The 17,841-nt window shown below is 41.4% G+C and overlaps 1 protein-coding gene across 3 annotated transcripts in view; it reads right to left on the bottom strand.

Moving 5' to 3' along the window:
- Positions 1-17,841, bottom strand: part of LOC133551150 (lanosterol 14-alpha demethylase) — a 29,423-nt gene that overhangs the window by 8,899 nt on the left and 2,683 nt on the right. For 2 of the 3 annotated variants that reach the window (XM_061897553.1, XM_061897554.1), the window contains exons 2-5: positions 14,923-14,990; positions 7,248-7,424; positions 7,029-7,155; positions 4,230-4,404 (exon numbers count right to left, since the gene is read on the bottom strand). In XM_061897553.1, coding sequence (XP_061753537.1) covers positions 4,230-4,404; positions 7,029-7,155; positions 7,248-7,400 — 455 coding nt within the window. In that variant the 5' untranslated portion in view covers positions 7,401-7,424; positions 14,923-14,990. The remainder of the gene's footprint in view (positions 1-4,229; positions 4,405-7,028; positions 7,156-7,247; positions 7,425-14,922; positions 14,991-17,841) is intronic. The other variant, XM_061897552.1, reaches the window with a different exon arrangement.

The following is a 17,841-nucleotide window of genomic DNA, read 5'->3' as shown; positions in this document are numbered from 1 at the left end:
GAACACAGCATCATCATTTTCACAGCTTTTTGGTTGTTAGGGATAGAGTGTTTTAATGTAGAGTTCCAAATCTTTTTTAAAGGCACAAAAAACAGGTCGGGTAATGAGAAACTTACATTTATGAATATAAAACTTAGCCAATAGTATAATGAGGTTGCAAAGTTAAAAAAAAAAAAATCAAATTTTTTTTCAATACAGTGTAAAACCAAGTATCTATTATTTAATATATATTATTGTTTTCGTTGCTTAAGAGATATTCCTGGCTCTGAATTTGTTCATTGCTATTTTTATGTTTTTGTGCATTACGTCATCCTTAAACGAACAGGTTACTCATCAGTTACTCGGTACTTGAGTAGTTTTTTCACAACATACTGTTTACTTTTACTCAGGTAAATATTTGGGTGACTACTCCTTACTTTTACTTGAGTAATACATCTCTAAAGTAACAGTACTCTTACTTGGGTCCAATTTCTGGCTACTCTACCCACCTCTGCGCATAAATAACCAACTGAGAAGGTGCCTGGTATGTTAACGTAACATATTATGGTAAGAGTCATTCAAATAACTATAACTTATAGAACATGCTATATGTTTACCAAACAATCTGTCACTCCTAATTGCTAAATCCCATGAAATCTTATACCTCTAGTCTCTTACGTGAACGAGCTAAATAATATTATTTGATATTTTACAGTAATGAGTTAATAATTTCACATATAAGTCGCTCCTGAGTATAAGTCGCACCCCCTGCCAAACCAAGAAAAAAACTGCAACTTATAGTCCAAAAAATACGGTTTACACTTTAGCTGTAAAAATCTGTTGGATAGTATGTGTGTTTGCGTCCCCTTTTTTTTCAGGAACAGTAATACCAAGAGTCACAATGTCTGATAGAATTCTAAAAAAGTTATGACGCGCCACCTCAAAAAACGGATTGGAATTTTACAGTTTTTACTGACAGACACCCAAAATGTACATTAAATAAAGAAAGAGTGATTTACAATAATAACTATGAACAATAAAACACTGAATATTAATATATTTTACTTCTCAGACCAACTCCTCGGTAGACATCTTTTATAATTCAGCAAAACAACAAAATGTAAACAAACGGCAAAATATGAAAGCAAAGGGTACAAACACCTACAATATGATATATCACTTTTATGCAGAATTGTGTTGGAAAAAAATTTGCTTCCACATCTGTTCCTGACATGCGTTTCGGGCTGGCTGCTCTGAAAACAATCCCCGCCCACTCTGCTTTGTTCCTCGTCTGAGCTGCTGTGACGTAGATTACCGTAATAACTCTTATAACAACTTAAAAGCGCGGATTTCAACCATTGAAATACTTTCTATATTCAAAATTCACGGTACGTTTAAAAACAGCACTGCACATCATAATGGCAGCAACGGTTTTGGTGTTAAAGGTCTATAAAAATTATCTAAAACATCCAGCAGGCCGGATTGAAAATCTTAATGGATCGAATGTGGCACGCGGGCCGTATTTTGCCCAGGTCTGGTCTAGCTTATGGTAGGGTAGGATACACTTAATTTATCCCACAATGGGGAAATTAAGTCTATCCTATCCTACCATAAGCAAGATGTTACCATCAGTGGTTTAACAAAACATATTTGTTTGACAATTATCTATATTTTTCACAATTACAAAGTTTATGTAATAAACATTTTGACCGGCCTGAATAAAATGACTACAATCGGGCAGAAGGCGGGTTACACCCTGGACAAGTCGCCACCCCATCGCAGGTGTTGGGTGTATTTATTTTCTCCAAATCTAAAAAAGTTTAATCCAAAAATACATAATCATTTTTAAATGTGCCGCGATTCGTTAAAAAATTTGCGACAGGCCGCGCTTTAAGATACCCATGATCAAGCCTTAAAATAGACCCCGTTTTAGACTAGTTGATCTGCCGCTTTTCTGCTGTACCCTATCTCCTACCTGGAGAGGACACCTGGTGGCCACAGTTAATTTCTGGAGAGGTACCAGTCTGGAAGAGGTATTATCTGACCTGAATCAAGACCCAAAATCATTCGCTCTTTGGAACAATCTTCTATGCACAGCTTTAGACACATCTATGTAGCTAACTGGTTGAGAAGAGTCCCACAAGTCCCGCTGCGTGCCACCCGAGTCCAGGCATCCCCAACATGTCCAAAACGCCCTAGCAAAGTCACACTGGAAGTGGGGAAGACCCCCGCCCTCTGTTGGTTTCCCAATGGACTAGACTCCCACTTCTATAATGTTTACTGTCACCTTGAGGAAATGGCATAAAGAGTAAGATGACAATATAATCTACGTTGGACAATGACATACAGAACAGAGGAGATTTAATAAATTTTTTTTATTTTGGTTGTAAGCAATTCTTTTTTTTCTGCTAGACAAAACATTTCCATCACCCAGCTATAGATTACTTGTGGCTGGTTAAAAAAGAATAAATAGAGAATGCGTTACTTTATTAAAAAAACACATTTGAGAACTGACGTTGCCGAGAATCAAACCCACGTCATGTGGCATTAAAGGTGTTTGCTGGTAGGACCAATACAAGTTAGCCATTCAATATTCTAACAAAGCAGAAACCTGTTTGGATTAAAGGCCTACTGAAACCCACTACTACCGTCCACGCAGTCTGATGGTTTATATATCAATGATGAAATATTAACATTGCAACACATGCCAATACGGCCGGTTTAGTTTACTAAATTGCAATTTTAAATTTCCCGCGGAGTTTCTTGTTGAAAACGTCGCGGAATGATGACGCGTGCGCGTGACGTCACGGACTGAAATATTAGCGCAGCACCACTTAAGGCTAAAAGTCATCTCTTTTCATCGCGCAATTACACAGTATTCTGGACATCTGTGTTGCTGAATCTTTTGCAATTTGTTCAGTTAATAATGGAGAAGTCAAAGTAGAAAGATGGAGTTGGGAAGCTTTAGCCTTTAGCCACACAAACAGACGGTGATTCCTTGTTTAAAATTCCCGGAGGTGAAGCTTTACTATGGATCAGAGCGGTCAAGCGAACATGGTTCCGGCAGGTTTTGGTGAGAAAATTGTGTTAAAAAGTCGCCTCTTACCGGATATCTGTGGAGTTTGCGCCGTCCTTGTATCTGCCTTGACTTCCCTCAGACACTGGCCTCAACACACCCGTGGACACACCCCTGCGACTATCAGGTACTATTTAATCTCACTAAAACGGCATAGCTCGGTTGGTAGAGCGGCCGTGCCAGCAACTTGAGGGTTGCAGGTTCGATTCCCGCTTCCGCCATCCTGGTCACTGCCGTTGTGTCCTTGGGCAAGACACTTTACCCACCTGCTCCCAGTGCCACCCACACTGGTTTAAATGTAACTTAGATATTGGGTTTCACGATGTAAAGCGCTTTGAGTCACTAGAGAAAAGCGCTATATAAATATAATTCACTTCACAAAACACTAGCAACACAATAGAAAGATAAGGGATTTCCCAGAATTATCCTAGTAAATGTGTCTAAAAACATCTGAATCCGCCCCAATGCAATTGCCTTTTTTTTTTCTTTCTAGTCTTTCGCTATCAATATCATCATCCACAAATCTTTCATCCTCGCTCAAATTAATGGGGAAATTGTCGTTTTCTCGGTCCGAAAAGCTCTTGCTGCTGGAGGCTCCCATTACAAACAATGTGAGGACGTGAGGAGCCCTCACCCTTGTGATGTCATCGTCTGCGACTTCCGGTAAAGGCAGGGCTTTTTATCAGCACCAAAAAGTTGCATACTTTATCGTCGATGTTCTCTACTAAATCCTTTCAGCAAAAATATGGCAATATCGCGAAATGATCAAGTATGACACACAGAATGGACCTGCTATCCCCGTTTAAATAAGAAAATCTCATTTCAGTAGGCCTTTAAGTTTGCTGTCATTCTTTGATTCTATTGGCATTTTAAAAACTATTTTTATTCTCTATCCAGATTCCGAACTGACCATAACTCTCAAAAGCCCACATTTTCAATAGATCTTGGGCAGGTTATGAGTGGTTGAATCTCCCCTTCCATTACTCGACACACGCCTCGAAGCCCCGGAACATTTCATTCCTTCACTAGAAATAAAAATTTTTGTGTATTTTTATCGTCTAATTCGAATAAATTTACAGCCCTGCAACTGATAAACTCAAACTTTCTTGGAACAGCAGACCCCTCTTTCCAAAGACACAAGATGTTTTTTACTGGGAAACCCCTACAATCCCACCTGAAGCTGGGCAGCGGCAGCCATCCGGGCAGCAGCCAAGCAGCGTGGCTGAAGCCTCCGTCCAGGTCTGTGTACAATTGGGCCACGTGCTCGTCCAGCATGGCGCGGATCTCCTTGCCGTGGAGGCAGCTGCTGGCCGTCAGGATGATGAGCTCAGACAACGCTTCAAAGAGGTCTGACGAGAATAATTCACATTTACATTCACAATTTTTGACTGGAAACCCTTCAGAAAAACGATCTAAAAACAAAAAAACAGTGGATTAAACTGACTGGCTGTAGATAAGAGGTTAAAAGGTAAAAAAAGAAAATGAACAAATTGAAAATTTAAAACCATTTTTTTTAACTACCTGAATTTCTTTTGATTTCCTTTTTTTTTATACCTTTTACAAAATCCAAAATATTACAATGTGATATTTTAATAGACCAGACCTGGGCAAAATACGGCCCGTGGGTCACATGCGGCACATTAAGATTTTCAATCTGGCCCTGCGGACGTTCTACATAATTTTTTTGAACCGTTAACATCAAAACTGCCGCAATTATTTTTAAATTACCGTAAGTCTTGAACCATAGAAAGTATTTCAATGGTTGAAATATGCGCTTTTGAGTGTTATAAGAGTTATTACGGTAATCTACGTCACAGCAGCTCAGACGAGGAACAAAGCAGAGTAGGCGGTGTTTGTTTACAGAGCAGCTAGCCCGAAACACATGTGTCAGGAACAAATGCCAAAGTGAATTTTTACAACACATTTCTGCATAAAAGTGATAATATATCATATTGTAGGTGTTTTTACCCTTTGCTTTTATATTTTGCTGTTTGTTTCATTTTGTTGTTTTTTGCTGGATTGTAAAAGTTGTCTACCGAGGAGCTACACTGAAAAGTAAAATATGTTAATATTCAGTGTTTTATTGTTCATAGGTCTTATTGTAAAAATATTGTTTTCAGAGCAGCCAGCCCAAACGCACGTGTCAGGAACAGATGCGGAAGCAGATTTTTACATAAGATTTGTGCATAAAAGTGATAATATATCATATTGTAGGTGTTTATTACCCTTCGTATTCATATTTTGCTGTTTGTTACATTTTTGTTGTGTTTTGCTTGACTGTAAAATATGTCTATCGAGGAGCTGGTCTGAGAAGTAAAAGAAAAGCGATGCTCATATGTTGTTAATATTAAAGGCCTACTGAAACCCACTACTACCAACCACGCAGTCTGATAGTTTATATATCAATGATGAAATATTAACATTGCAACACATGCCAATACGGCCGGTTTAGTTTACTAAATTACAATTTTTAATTTCCCGCTGAGTTTCCTATTGAAAACGTCGCAGAATGATGACGCATATGATGACGCGTGTCCGTGACGTTATTGGTTGGAGGGGACATATTAGCCAGCACCACTTGCGGCTAAAAGTCATCTCTTTTCATCGCGCAATTACACAGTATTTTGGACATCTGTGTTGCTGAATCTTTTGCAATTTGTTCAATTAATAATGGAGAAGTCAAAGTGGAAATATGGAGGTGGGAAGCTTTAGCCTTTAGCCACACAAACATGGTGTTTCCTTGTTTAAAATTCCCGGAGGTGAAGCTTTACTATGGATCAGAGCGGTCAAGCGAACATGGTTACCGACCACTTGTCAACTGGAAGGTTTCGGTGAGAAAATTGTGGTAAAAAGTCGCCTCTTACCGGAGATCAGCGGAGCTTGCGCCGTCCATGCAGTTGCCATGACTTCCCTCAGAGACTGGCGTCAACACACCAGTGGACACACCCCTCCGACTATCAGGTACTATTTAACTCACTAAAACACTGGCAACACAATAGAAAGATAAGGGATTTCCCAGAATTATCCTACTAAGTGTCTAAAACCATCTGAATCGCTCCCAATGCAATCGTCTTATTTTTTTCACTTTATTTATTTTTTTTTTCTAGTCCTTCACTATCAATATCCTCATCCACATCCTCGCTCAAATTAATGGGAAAATTGTCGCTTTCTCTGTCTGAATAGCTCTTGATGCTGGAGGCTCACATTATAAACAATGTGAGGATGCGAGGAGCCCTCACACCGGTGACGTCATCGTCTGCTACTTCCGGTAAAGGCAGGGCTTTTCTGTTAGCGACCAAAAGTTGCTAACTTTATCGTCAATGTTCTCTACTAAATCCTTTCAGCAAAAATATGGCAATATCGCGAAATGATCAAGTATGACACATAGAATGGACCTGCTATCCCCGTTTGAATAAGAAAATCTCATTTCAGTAGGCCTTTAAGTGTTTTATTGTTCATAGTCACTGTTGTAAATCCCCCTCTTTATTTTAAGGTACATTTTGGGTGACCCATTCAGGAAAAAAATATAAAAATCCATTCTGTTTTTTTTTGAGGTGGTCTGTCATAACTTTTTTAGAATTCTATAGGGCATTGTTTATTTTTTATTAGTGTTCCTGGGAAAAAAAAGCGATCCAAACACACATACTGTACAGCAGATTTATACAGCTAAATGTGTATATGTCATTTATACACACATACACATTGACCACGAAGTCACATTTTTTCAACGTGGCCCCCAAGTCAAAATATTTGTCCAGCTCTGTAACAGAGTGTAGTGGCTCCATATAGTGGTGACGTTTGACTTGCAGTTTCAACCCTTTGACAAAACTTTTGTAACTTTGTCAAAATTCAAGAAAAAGTTGTATTTTTGGTCCATAATGAAATTTGAAGATTTGGTGTAAACACATAAACACACATTATATGTATAATAATAATAATCTATAATAATAAATGACAAGTTGGGGGATCTTACTTTTCTCGCCGCTGTCTCCCCATCTCTGAAAATACTCCACCGTCTCCGCCTCGATGATCTTGACGTGTTCCTTAAAGCGTGCGATGTTCAGTCCCGTCTTCAGCATCTTCTTTTGTTCCAGAAAGACCTGCAGCACATATTGTAAATCCACAAGACTCCTTCAAACTGGACCTGGCTGTACACTTGTCGAGTTTTTGTATGGACACCAGTGATGTTTACCGGGTTGGGGACATCATAGGCCACGCCCTTGCCAAACACGGGAGTGGTCAGTCGGGAGTAAACGTCCTCGGCGTTCAAGTCCTCGTTCTTGCTGTTGAAAAGCAGCGTGGCGGCGTCGCTTCCCAACAGGTACGTGAAGGTCTTGCCCACCATGGTGAAGCTAAATACTGGGCCGTACTATGAGAGATGAGCCCAGCAATTTTTTAAGTTTACTAATTATTTTTTGAGCTGTACCATAACACATTCAATAGGAATGATGTGCATGAATGCAAACTATATACAAAACCCAAAACCAGTGAAGTTGGCACGTTGTGTAAATAGTAAATAAAAACACAATACAATTAGTTGCAAACCCTTTTCCACCTATATTCAATTGAATAGACTGCAAAGACAAGATCCTTTTTTTTTGCAAATATTAGTTCATTTGGAATCTGATGCCTGCAACATGTTTTAAAAAAGCTCACACAAGTGGCAAACAGACTGAGAAAGTTGAGTAATGCCATCAAACAATTTTTGGAACATCCCACAGGTGGACAGGCTGATTGGAAACCGGTGGGTGCCATGATTGGGTATAAAAGCAGCTTCTATGCTCAGTCATTCACAAACAAGGATGGGGCGAGGGTCAGCACTTTGTGAGCCAATGCGTGCGCAAAAACAACATTTCTCAATGAGCTATAAGGACTTTAGGGATTTCACCATCTACGGTCCGTAACATCAAAAGGTTCAGGAAATCGGCAGAAATCACTGCACGTAAGCGGCAAGGCTGTGACGTTCGATCGCTCAGGCGGTACTGCATCAAAAAACTACATCAGTGTGTAAAGGATTGCACCACATGGGCTCAGGAACACTTCAGAAAACCACTCTCAGTAACTACAGTTTGTTGCTACAGCTGTATGTGCAAGTTAAAACTCTGCTATGCAAAGCAAAAGCCATTTATCAACAACACCCACAAACGCCGCCTGCTTCGCTGGGCTCGAGCTCACCTAAGATGGACTGATAAATTAAAAAAAAGTGTTCCCTGGTCTGATGAGTCCACATTTCAAATAGTTTTTGGAAACTGTGGACGTTGTGTCCTCCGGATGACAGAGGATCCGGACTGTTATTGACGCAAAGTTTAAAAGCCAGCATCTGTGATGGTATGGGGGTGTATTAGTGCCCAACACATGGGTGACTTACACATCTGTGAAGGCACCATTAATGCTGAATTGTACATTCAGGTTTTGGAGCAACATATGTTGCCATCCAAAAAAAAGCCTTTTTCATGGACCCCCCTGCGAATTATAGCAAGACAATGCTAAGCCACATTCTGCACGTGTTACAACAGCATGGCTTCTGGGTAAAAGAGTGCAGGTACTGACTGGCCTGCTTGTAGTCCAGACCTGTCTCCCATTGAAAATGTGTGGCGCATTATGAAGCCTTATATACCACAACGGAGACCCAAGACTGTTGAACAACTTAAGCTGTACATCAAGCAAGAATGGAAAATAATTCCACCTGAAAAGCTTCAAAAATTGGTCTCCTCAGTTCCCAAATGTTTACTGAGTGTTGTTAAAAGGAAAATACATGTAACACAGTGGTAAAAATGTCCTTGTGCCAACTTTTTTGCAATATGTTGCTGCCATTAAATTCAAAGTTAATGATTATTTGCAACAACAAAAAATATTTTGTCTTTGCAATATATATTCAATTGAATATAAGTTCAAAAGGATTGGCAAATCATTGTATTCTGTTTTTATTTACGATGTACACATTGTGCCAACTTCACTGGTTTTGTAGTATACTTTTCATTAAGTGAAAATAAAACAGATGGCAGAAAATACATTATCTATTTGGTACTTGTGTTCTGTACTGTTTACAAATACATTACATGTTTTTTTCTGTGTAATGAAATATATTCAATAAAAATATCATTTACACAGTACAGTACAGTAAAATCTAGAATGTTCAAATCTAAGCTGAAAACAATCATGCATATGAAAAGTGAAAGTATTTTATCCACAGTATTTGATTGATTTTTAATTAAGATGGTTTTTAAGATGATTGTTTTTTCAGATTTAAAATTTTTATTTTTGCCTTCTTTAAATTATCTGTAAAGCATTTGAATTGCCTTGTGTATTAATTGTGCTTTTTAAATACAATTGCCTTGCCTTACAATATACAGAACCCAATTTATTGGCCAAGTATGTTTAACACACAACTGGTATGCATCATACACTTTAAAAGGTAAAGTACCCATGATTGTCACACACACACACACACACACACACACACACTAGGTGTGGCGAAATTATTCTCTGCATTTGACCCATCACCCTTGATCCCCCCCTGGGAGGTGAGGGGATTAGTGAGCAGCAGCGGTGGCCGCACCCGGGAATCCTTTTTGGTGATTTAACCCACAATTCCAACCCCTGATTGCCGAGTGCCAAGCAGGGTGGTAATGGGTCCCATTTTTATAGTCTTTGGTATTACTCGGCAGGGGTTTGAACTCACGACCTACCGATCACAGGGCAGACGCTCTAACTACTAGGGAAATATATTGAATAAATAAAACATTAGTAAGAGATACAGTAATAATTATATCAACATTCAAAAATGATGTATTATGCGTATTTATAAAAAAGGTTAATATTTATTTTCTGTTTAGTTAATATATGCTATAAAATGATCATAGACAGTACAAGTCTACTGCTTGTGTAACTGTTAAGTAGAGGTGGGGGAAATTATCGATTTTTAGATGCATTGCAATTCGGACATGGGCGATTATAGAAACCATTAGTAAACGTCAATAATCATTTATTTATTGTAAAAAAAAGTAATGCAGACAGTCCTAAAATCTGGCTGACTGAGGCGATCCGATCAGCTCCTTTACTATAAAGCACTTATGTTCCAGTTTTAGGCACTTTTTAATTAGTTTAATAAATGTGGAAATTAATCGTACTGTTTCTTATTCCAAATTGTTTTTTTAAGTTGAGAGTGATATATTTAGTGAAACAATTTTTTTTTTAAACTGCAACAGTATACATAAATTAAAGATGCATCAATAATCGATTTTTAACTGAATCATAGCTGCTAAATCATAGTCAAATCGTGAGGTGGTCAAAGATACCCACCTGTACTGTAAAGTATCATTAAATTAAAAAAATAAAATTATACATTATTAATATGCAATACATTTTTCAGTATGATTAAATATTTATATGTAGTAAACAAAAATGAATTAAAGGTATTTATAATACATTTGAATATTGTTCTGTATAATCAAATAATTGGAATAATTGATCACATATTACACAATTACACAGAATATGTGTATATGTTATGTATGATTAAATAAAAACTATTCAGGAATTAAATACAAAAATATTTTTATGTAAAATAACGTATCACATAAATTACATGTATTTATAATACATTTTAATATTTTTTATATAAAATATGTGCAATATCATACATTCAACAAAAGTATTCATGTATAGATTGTTCTAATATTTATATTACTGTGTTAAAAGTGCAATGAATGACAAACAGTCCAGTTTTTAATTACTAATAAATACATGCAGAATGATAACCATTATATACTGTATACCAGTGGTTCTCAACCTTTTTTCAGTGACGTACCCCCTGTGAAATTTTTTTTAATTCAAGTACCCCCTAATCAGAGCAAAGCATTTTTGGTTGAAAAAAAAAACAGATAAAGAAGTAAAATACAGCACTATGTCATCAGTTTCTGATTTATTAAATTGTATAACTGTGGAAAAATATTGGTCATTTGTAGTGGTCTTTCTTGAACTAATTGGGAAAAAAAAGATATGACAACACTGCGATGAGGTGGCCACCTCCTGCCCGATTGTAGCTGAGTAAGGCACCAGCACCCCCCGCGACCCAGAAGGGAATAAGCGGTAGAAAATGGATGGTTGTATATAAAAACAACTAAAAACTTGTTGGAAAAAAAAACCCAAGTGATTCAATTATAAATAAAGATTTCTACACATAGAAGTAATCATCAACTTAAAGGCCTACTGAAATGATATTTTCCTATTTAAAAAGGGATAGCAGGTCCATTCTATGTCATACTTGATCATTTTGCTATATTGCCATATTTTTGCTGAAAGGATTTAGTAGAGAACATCCACGATGACGTCACATGTTGAGGGCTCCTCACATATTCACATTGATTTTAATGGGAGCCTCCAACAAAAACAGCTATTCGGACCGAGAAAACGACAATTTCCCCATTAATTTGAGCGAGGACGAAAGATTCGTGTTTGAGGATATTGATAGCGACGGACTAGAAAAAAAACAACAAAAAACGTGATTTCATTGAGACTGTTTCATATGTTCTAGGTGAGGGATCAGACAAAGAGCAGCTCGAAGACCTCTATGAAGAAGACAAAACATGGACCCAGATTTCCCTCGCCCGGACGCGGGTCACCGGGGCCCCCCTCTGGAGCCAGGCCCGGAGGTGGGGCACGATGGCGAGCGCCTGGTGGCCGGGCCTGTTCCCATGGGGCCTGGCCGGGCACAGCCCGAAGAGGCAACATGGGTCACCCCTCCAATGGGCTCACCACCCACAGCAGGGGCCATAGAGGTCGGGTGCAATGTGAGCTGGGCGGCAGTCGAAGGCAGGGCACTTGGCGGTCCGATCCTCGGCTACAGAAGCTAGCTCTTGGGACGTGGAACGTCACCTCATTGGGGGGGAAAGAGCCTGAGCTAGTGCGCGAAGTGGAGAAGTTCCGGCTGGATATAGTCGGACTCACTTCGACGCACAGCAAGGGCTCTGGAACCACTTCTCTCGAGAGGGACTGGACCCTCTTCCACTCTGGCGTTGCCGACAGTGAGAGGCGACGGGCTGGGGTGGCAATTCTGGTTTCCCCCCGGCTTAAAGCCTGCACGTTGGAGTTCAACCCAGTGGACGAAAGGGTAGCCTCCCTCCGCCTTCGTGTGAAGGGACGGATCCTGACTGTTGTCTGTGCTTACGCACCAAACAGCAGTTCAGAGTACCCACCCTTTTTGAGTACACTCGAGGGAGTACTGGAAAGTGCTCCCCCGGGTGATTCCCTTGTCCTACTGGGGGACTTCAACGCTCATGTTGGCAACGACAGTGAAACCTGGAGAGGCGTGATTGGGAAGAATGGCCGCCCGGATCTAAACCCGAGTGATGTTTTGTTATTGGACTTTTGTGCTCGTCACAGTTTGTCCATTACAAACACCATGTTCAAACATAAGGGTGTCCATATGTGCACTTGGCACCAGGACACCCTAAGCCGCAGTTCCACGATCGACTTTGTAGTGGTGTCATCGGATTTGCGGCCTTATGTTTTGGACACTCGGGTGAAGAGAGGGGCGGAGCTTTCCACCGATCACCACCTGGTGGTGAGTTGGCTGCAATGGTGGGGGAGGATGCCGGACAGACCTGGCAGGCCCAAACGCATTGTGAGGGTCTGCTGGGAACGCCTGGCTGAGTCTCCTCTCAGAGAGAGTTTCAATTCCCGCCTCCGGAAGAACTTCGAACATGTCACGAGGGAGGTGCTGGACATTGAGTCCGAGTGGACCATGTTCCGCACCTCTATTGTCGAGGCGGCTGATCGGAGCTGTGGCCGCAAGGTAGTTGGTGCCTGTCGGGGCGGTAATCCTAAAACCCCTTGGTGGACACCAGCGGTGAAGGATGCCGTCAAGCTGAAGAAGGAGTCCTATCGGGTCCTTTTGGCTCATAGGACTCCGGAAGCAGTGGACAGGTACCGACAGGCCAAGCGGAGTGTGGCTTCAGCGGTCGCTGACGCAAAAACTCGGACATGGGAGGAGTTCGGAGAAGCCATGGAAAACGACTTCCGGACGGCTTCGAAGCAATTCTGGACCACCGTCCGCCGCCTCAGGAAGGGGAAGCAGTGCACTATCAACACCGTGTATGGTGCGGATGGTGTTCTGCTGACCTCAACTGTGGATGTTGTGGATAGGTGGAAGGAATACTCCGAAGACCTCCTCAATCCCACCAACACGTCTTCCTATGAGGAAGCAGTGCCTGGGGAATCTGTGGTGGACTCTTCTATTTCTGGGGCTGAGGTCGCTGAGGTAGTTAAAAAGCTCCTTGGTGGCAAGGCCCCGGGGGTGGACGAGACCCGCCCGGAGTTCCTTAAGGCTCTGGATGCTGTGGGGCTGTCTTGGTTGACAAGACTCTGCAGCATCACGTGGACATCGGGGGCGGTACCCCTGGATTGGCAGACCGGGGTAGTGGTTCCTCTCTTTAAGAAGGGGGACCGGAGGGTGTGTTCCAACTATCGTGGGATCACACTCCTCAGCCTTCCCGGTAAGGTTTATTCAGGTGTACTGGAGAGGAGGCTACGCCGGATAGTCGGACCTCGGATTCAGGAGGAACAGTGTGGTTTTCGTCCTGGTCGTGGAACTGTGGACCAGCTCTATACTCTCGGCAGGGTTCTTGAGGGTGCATGGGAGTATGCCCAACCAGTCTACATGTGCTTTGTGGACTTGGAGAAGGCATTCGACCGTGTCCCTCGGGAAGTCCTGTGGGGAGTGCTCAGAGAGTATGGGGTATCAGACTGTCTTATTGTGGCGGTCCGCTCCCTGTACGATCAGTGCCAGAGCTTGGTCCGCATTGCCGGCAGTAAGTCGAACACATTTCAAGTGAGGGTTGGACTGCGCCAAGGCTGTCCTTTATCACCGATTCTGTTCATTACTTTTATGGACACAATTTCTAGGCTTAGTCAAGGTGTTGAGGGGTTCCGGTTTGGTGACCGCAGGATTAGGTCTCTGCTTTTTGCAGATGATGTGGTCCTGGTGGCTTCATCTGACCGGGATCTTCAGCTCTCACTGGATCGGTTTGCAGCCGACTGTGAAGCGACCGGAATGAGAATCAGCACCTCCAAGTCCGAGTCCATGGTTTCCGCCCGGAAAAGGGTGGAATGCCATCTCCGGTTTGGGGAGGAGACCCTGCGCCAAGTGGAGGAGTTCAAGTACCTAGGAGTCTTGTTCACGAGTGGGGGAAGAGTGGATCGTGAGATCGACAGGCGGATCGGTGCGGCATCTTCAGTAATGCGGACGTTGTATCGATCCGTTGTGGTGAAGAAGGAGCTGAGCCGGAAGGCAAAGCTCTCAATTTACCGGTCGATCTACGTTCCCATCCTCACCTATTGTCATGAGCTTTGGGTCATGACCGAAAGGATAAGATCACGGGTACAAGCGGCCGAAATGAGTTTCCTCCGCCGGGTGGCGGGGCTCTCCCTTAGAGATAGGGTGAGAAGCTCTGCCATCCGGGAGGGACTCAAAGTAAAGCCGCTGCTCCTTCACATCGAAAGGAGCCAGATGAGGTGGTTCGGGCATCTGGTCAGGATGCCACCCGAACGCCTCCCTAGGGAGGTGTTTAGGGCACGTCCAACCGGTAGGAGGCCACAGGGAAGACCCAGGACACGTTGGGAAGACTATGTCTCCCGGCTGGCCTGGGAACGCCTCGGGATCCCCCGGGAAGAGCTAGACGAAGTGGCTGGGGAAAGGGAAGTCTGGGTTTCCCTGCTTAGGCTGTTGCCCCCGCGACCCGACCTCGGATAAGCGGAAGAAGATGGATGGATGTTTCATATGTTTTTAGAGACATTTACTAGGATAATTCTGGGAAATCCCTTATCTTTCTATTGTGTTGCTAGTGTTTTAGTGAGTTTAACAGTACCTGATAGTCGGAAGTGTACGTCCACGGCCGGGTGTTGACACGCAGTGTCTCAGGGAAGTCGACGACAGCTGTATGGGCGGCACAAGCTCAGCTGATATCCGGTAAGAAGCGACTTTTTAACCACAATTTTCTCACCGAAACCTGCTGGTTGACATTCGGTTGGGATCCATGTCCGCTCTGAGCCATAGTAAAGTTTCACCTCCGTGAATTTTAAACAAGGAATCACCGTGTGTTTGTGTGGCTACGGGCTAAAGCTTTCCAAATACGTCTTTCTACTTTGACTTCTCCAACATTAATTGAAGTAATTGCTAAAGATTCAGCAATACAAATCTCCAAAATACTGTGTAATTATGCCATTAAAGCAGACGACTTTTAGCTGTGTGTGTGCGCAGCGCTCATATTTCCTAACAGCCCATGACGTCAAGCGTACACGTCATCATTACGCGACGTTTTCAAGAAAAAACTCCCGGGAAATTAAAAATTGCAATTTAGTAAACTGAAAAGGCCGTATTGGCATGTGTTGCAATGTTAATATTTCATCATTGATATATAAACTATCAGACCGCGTGGTCGGTAGTAGTGGGTTTCAGTAGGCCTTTAATATTAACAACATATGAGCATCGCTCTTCTTTTACTTCTCAGACCAGCTACTCTATAGACATATTTTACAGTCAAGCAAAACACAACAACAATGTAACAAACAGCAAAATATGAATGCAAAGGGTAATAAACACTTACAGTATGATATATTATCACTTTTATGCAGAAATCTTATGTAAAAATCTGCTTCCGCATCTGTTCCTGACATGCGTATTAGGCTGGCCGCTCTGAAAACAATATTTTTACAATAAGAACTATGAACAATAAAACACTGAATATTAACATATTTTACTTTTCATAGTAGCTCCTCGGTAGACAACTTTTACAATCCAGCAAAACACAACAAAATGTAACAAACAGTAAAATATAAAAGCAAAGGGTAAAAAAACACCTACAATATGATATATTATCACTTTTATGCAGAAATGTGTTGTAAAAATTTGCTTCGGCATTTCTTCCTTACACATGCGTTTCGGACTGGCTGCTCTGAAAACAAACCCCGCCCACTCTGCTTTGTTCCTCGTCTGAGCTGTTGTGACGTAGATTACCGTAATACCTCTTATAACACTCAAACGCGCAGATTTCAACCATTGAAATACCTTCTATAGTTCAAGACTTACGGTAATTTGAAAATAATTGCGGCAGTTTTGATGTTAACGGTCCAAAAAAATTATGTAGAACGTCCGCCGGGCCAGATTGAAAATCTTAATGTGTTGTCCAGGTCTGGTCTATTAAAATATCACATTGTAATATAATGGATTTGGTAATAGGTAAAAAAAAAAAAAAAAAGTAAATCTAAAGAAATCCAGGTAGTAAAAAAAATGGTTTTAAATTTTCAATTTGTTCATTTTCTTTTTTTACCTTTTAACCTCTTATCTACAGCCAGTCAATTTAATCCAGAGTCTGATTTTTTTTTTTTTAGATTGTTTTTCTGAAGGGTTTCCAGTCAAAAATTGTGAATGTAAATGTGAATTATTCTCGTCAGATCTCTTTGAAGCGTTGTCTGAGCTCATCATCCTGATGGCCAGCCGCTGTCTCCACGGCACTACCGTGGGTAGAAGTGGGTTTCAGTAGGCCTTTAAAGTGCCCTCTTTGGGGATTGTAATAGAGATCCATCTGGATTCATGAACTTAATTCTAAACATTTCTTCAATATCTTTAATATCAATATTTATGGAACATGTCCACAAAAAAATCTAGCTGTCAACACTGAATATCGCATTGTTGCATTTCTTTTCACAGTTTATGAACTTACATTCCTATTTTGTTGACGTATTATCCAATAAATATATTTTATAAAGTATTTTTGAATTGTTGCTATTTTTTAGAATATTTAAAAAAAATCCTACGTACCCGTTGGCATACCTTCAAGTACCCCCAGGGATGCGCGTACCCCCAATTGAGAACCACCGCTGTATACAGCAGGTATAACTGTGTAATACGTAGTTGGGATATTAATTTTATTAGACTGCATATAGCAAGGGTCGGCACCCTTTACCACTCAAAGAGCCATTTTGGCCCATTTCACAAATTAAAGAAGACAAAGGGAGCCGCAATCATTCTCGCGAATGTCTACCAGTGGTCACCCATGTAACAGTAATGAGGGCGTGCCATGAAGCCATTGCCTTTGGCGCTTTCTACAACAGGTACAGACAGCTTGCCAGTCCAGTAACATGTTGTATGTGGCTTCCGCAGATACACGTACACGACTGCAAGGCATACTGGGTGACACAGAGTACACTGAAGGTTGTGATATAAACAATTTTAACACACTGTGAACCCACACCAAACAAGAATGACAAACACATTTCTGGAGAACATCCGCACTGTAACACATTATAAACGCAACATAACAATTACCCAGAATGCTATGCATCCATGACTCTTTCAGGCTATATTATACACCCCGCGAGCATCCAAAACCCGCTCCCACCTGCCCTCCCTTCCGTGCATTGGTTGAGGTGGGCGAGGTGTATAATATAGTCAGGAATAGTCATGGATGCAAATGATTCTGGGTATTTGTTGTGTTGCGTTTATGTTGTGTTACTGTGAGGATGTTCTCCCGAAATGTGTTTGTCATTCTTGTTTGGTGTGGTTTCACAGTGTGGTGCATAGGGGTGTAACGGTACGAGTATTTGTATTGAACCGTTTCGGTACGGGGGGTTCGGTTCGGTGGTGAACCGAACGACACGGACATATTAAGTAGCGCACCGCACGTTGTGTAAACAATGCACACCAAGTCACCATGAATGGATTTACGTGGACCCGACTTAAACAAGTTGAAAAACTTATTCGGGTGTTACTATTTAGTGGTCAATTG

Source organism: Nerophis ophidion, linkage group LG04 (genome assembly GCF_033978795.1).
Source record: "Nerophis ophidion isolate RoL-2023_Sa linkage group LG04, RoL_Noph_v1.0, whole genome shotgun sequence".
In the NCBI taxonomy this organism is placed as follows: Eukaryota; Metazoa; Chordata; class Actinopteri; order Syngnathiformes; family Syngnathidae; genus Nerophis; species Nerophis ophidion.
Note: the sequence above shows the minus strand (reverse complement) of the source record. Positions and strands in the feature narration are given on the sequence as shown.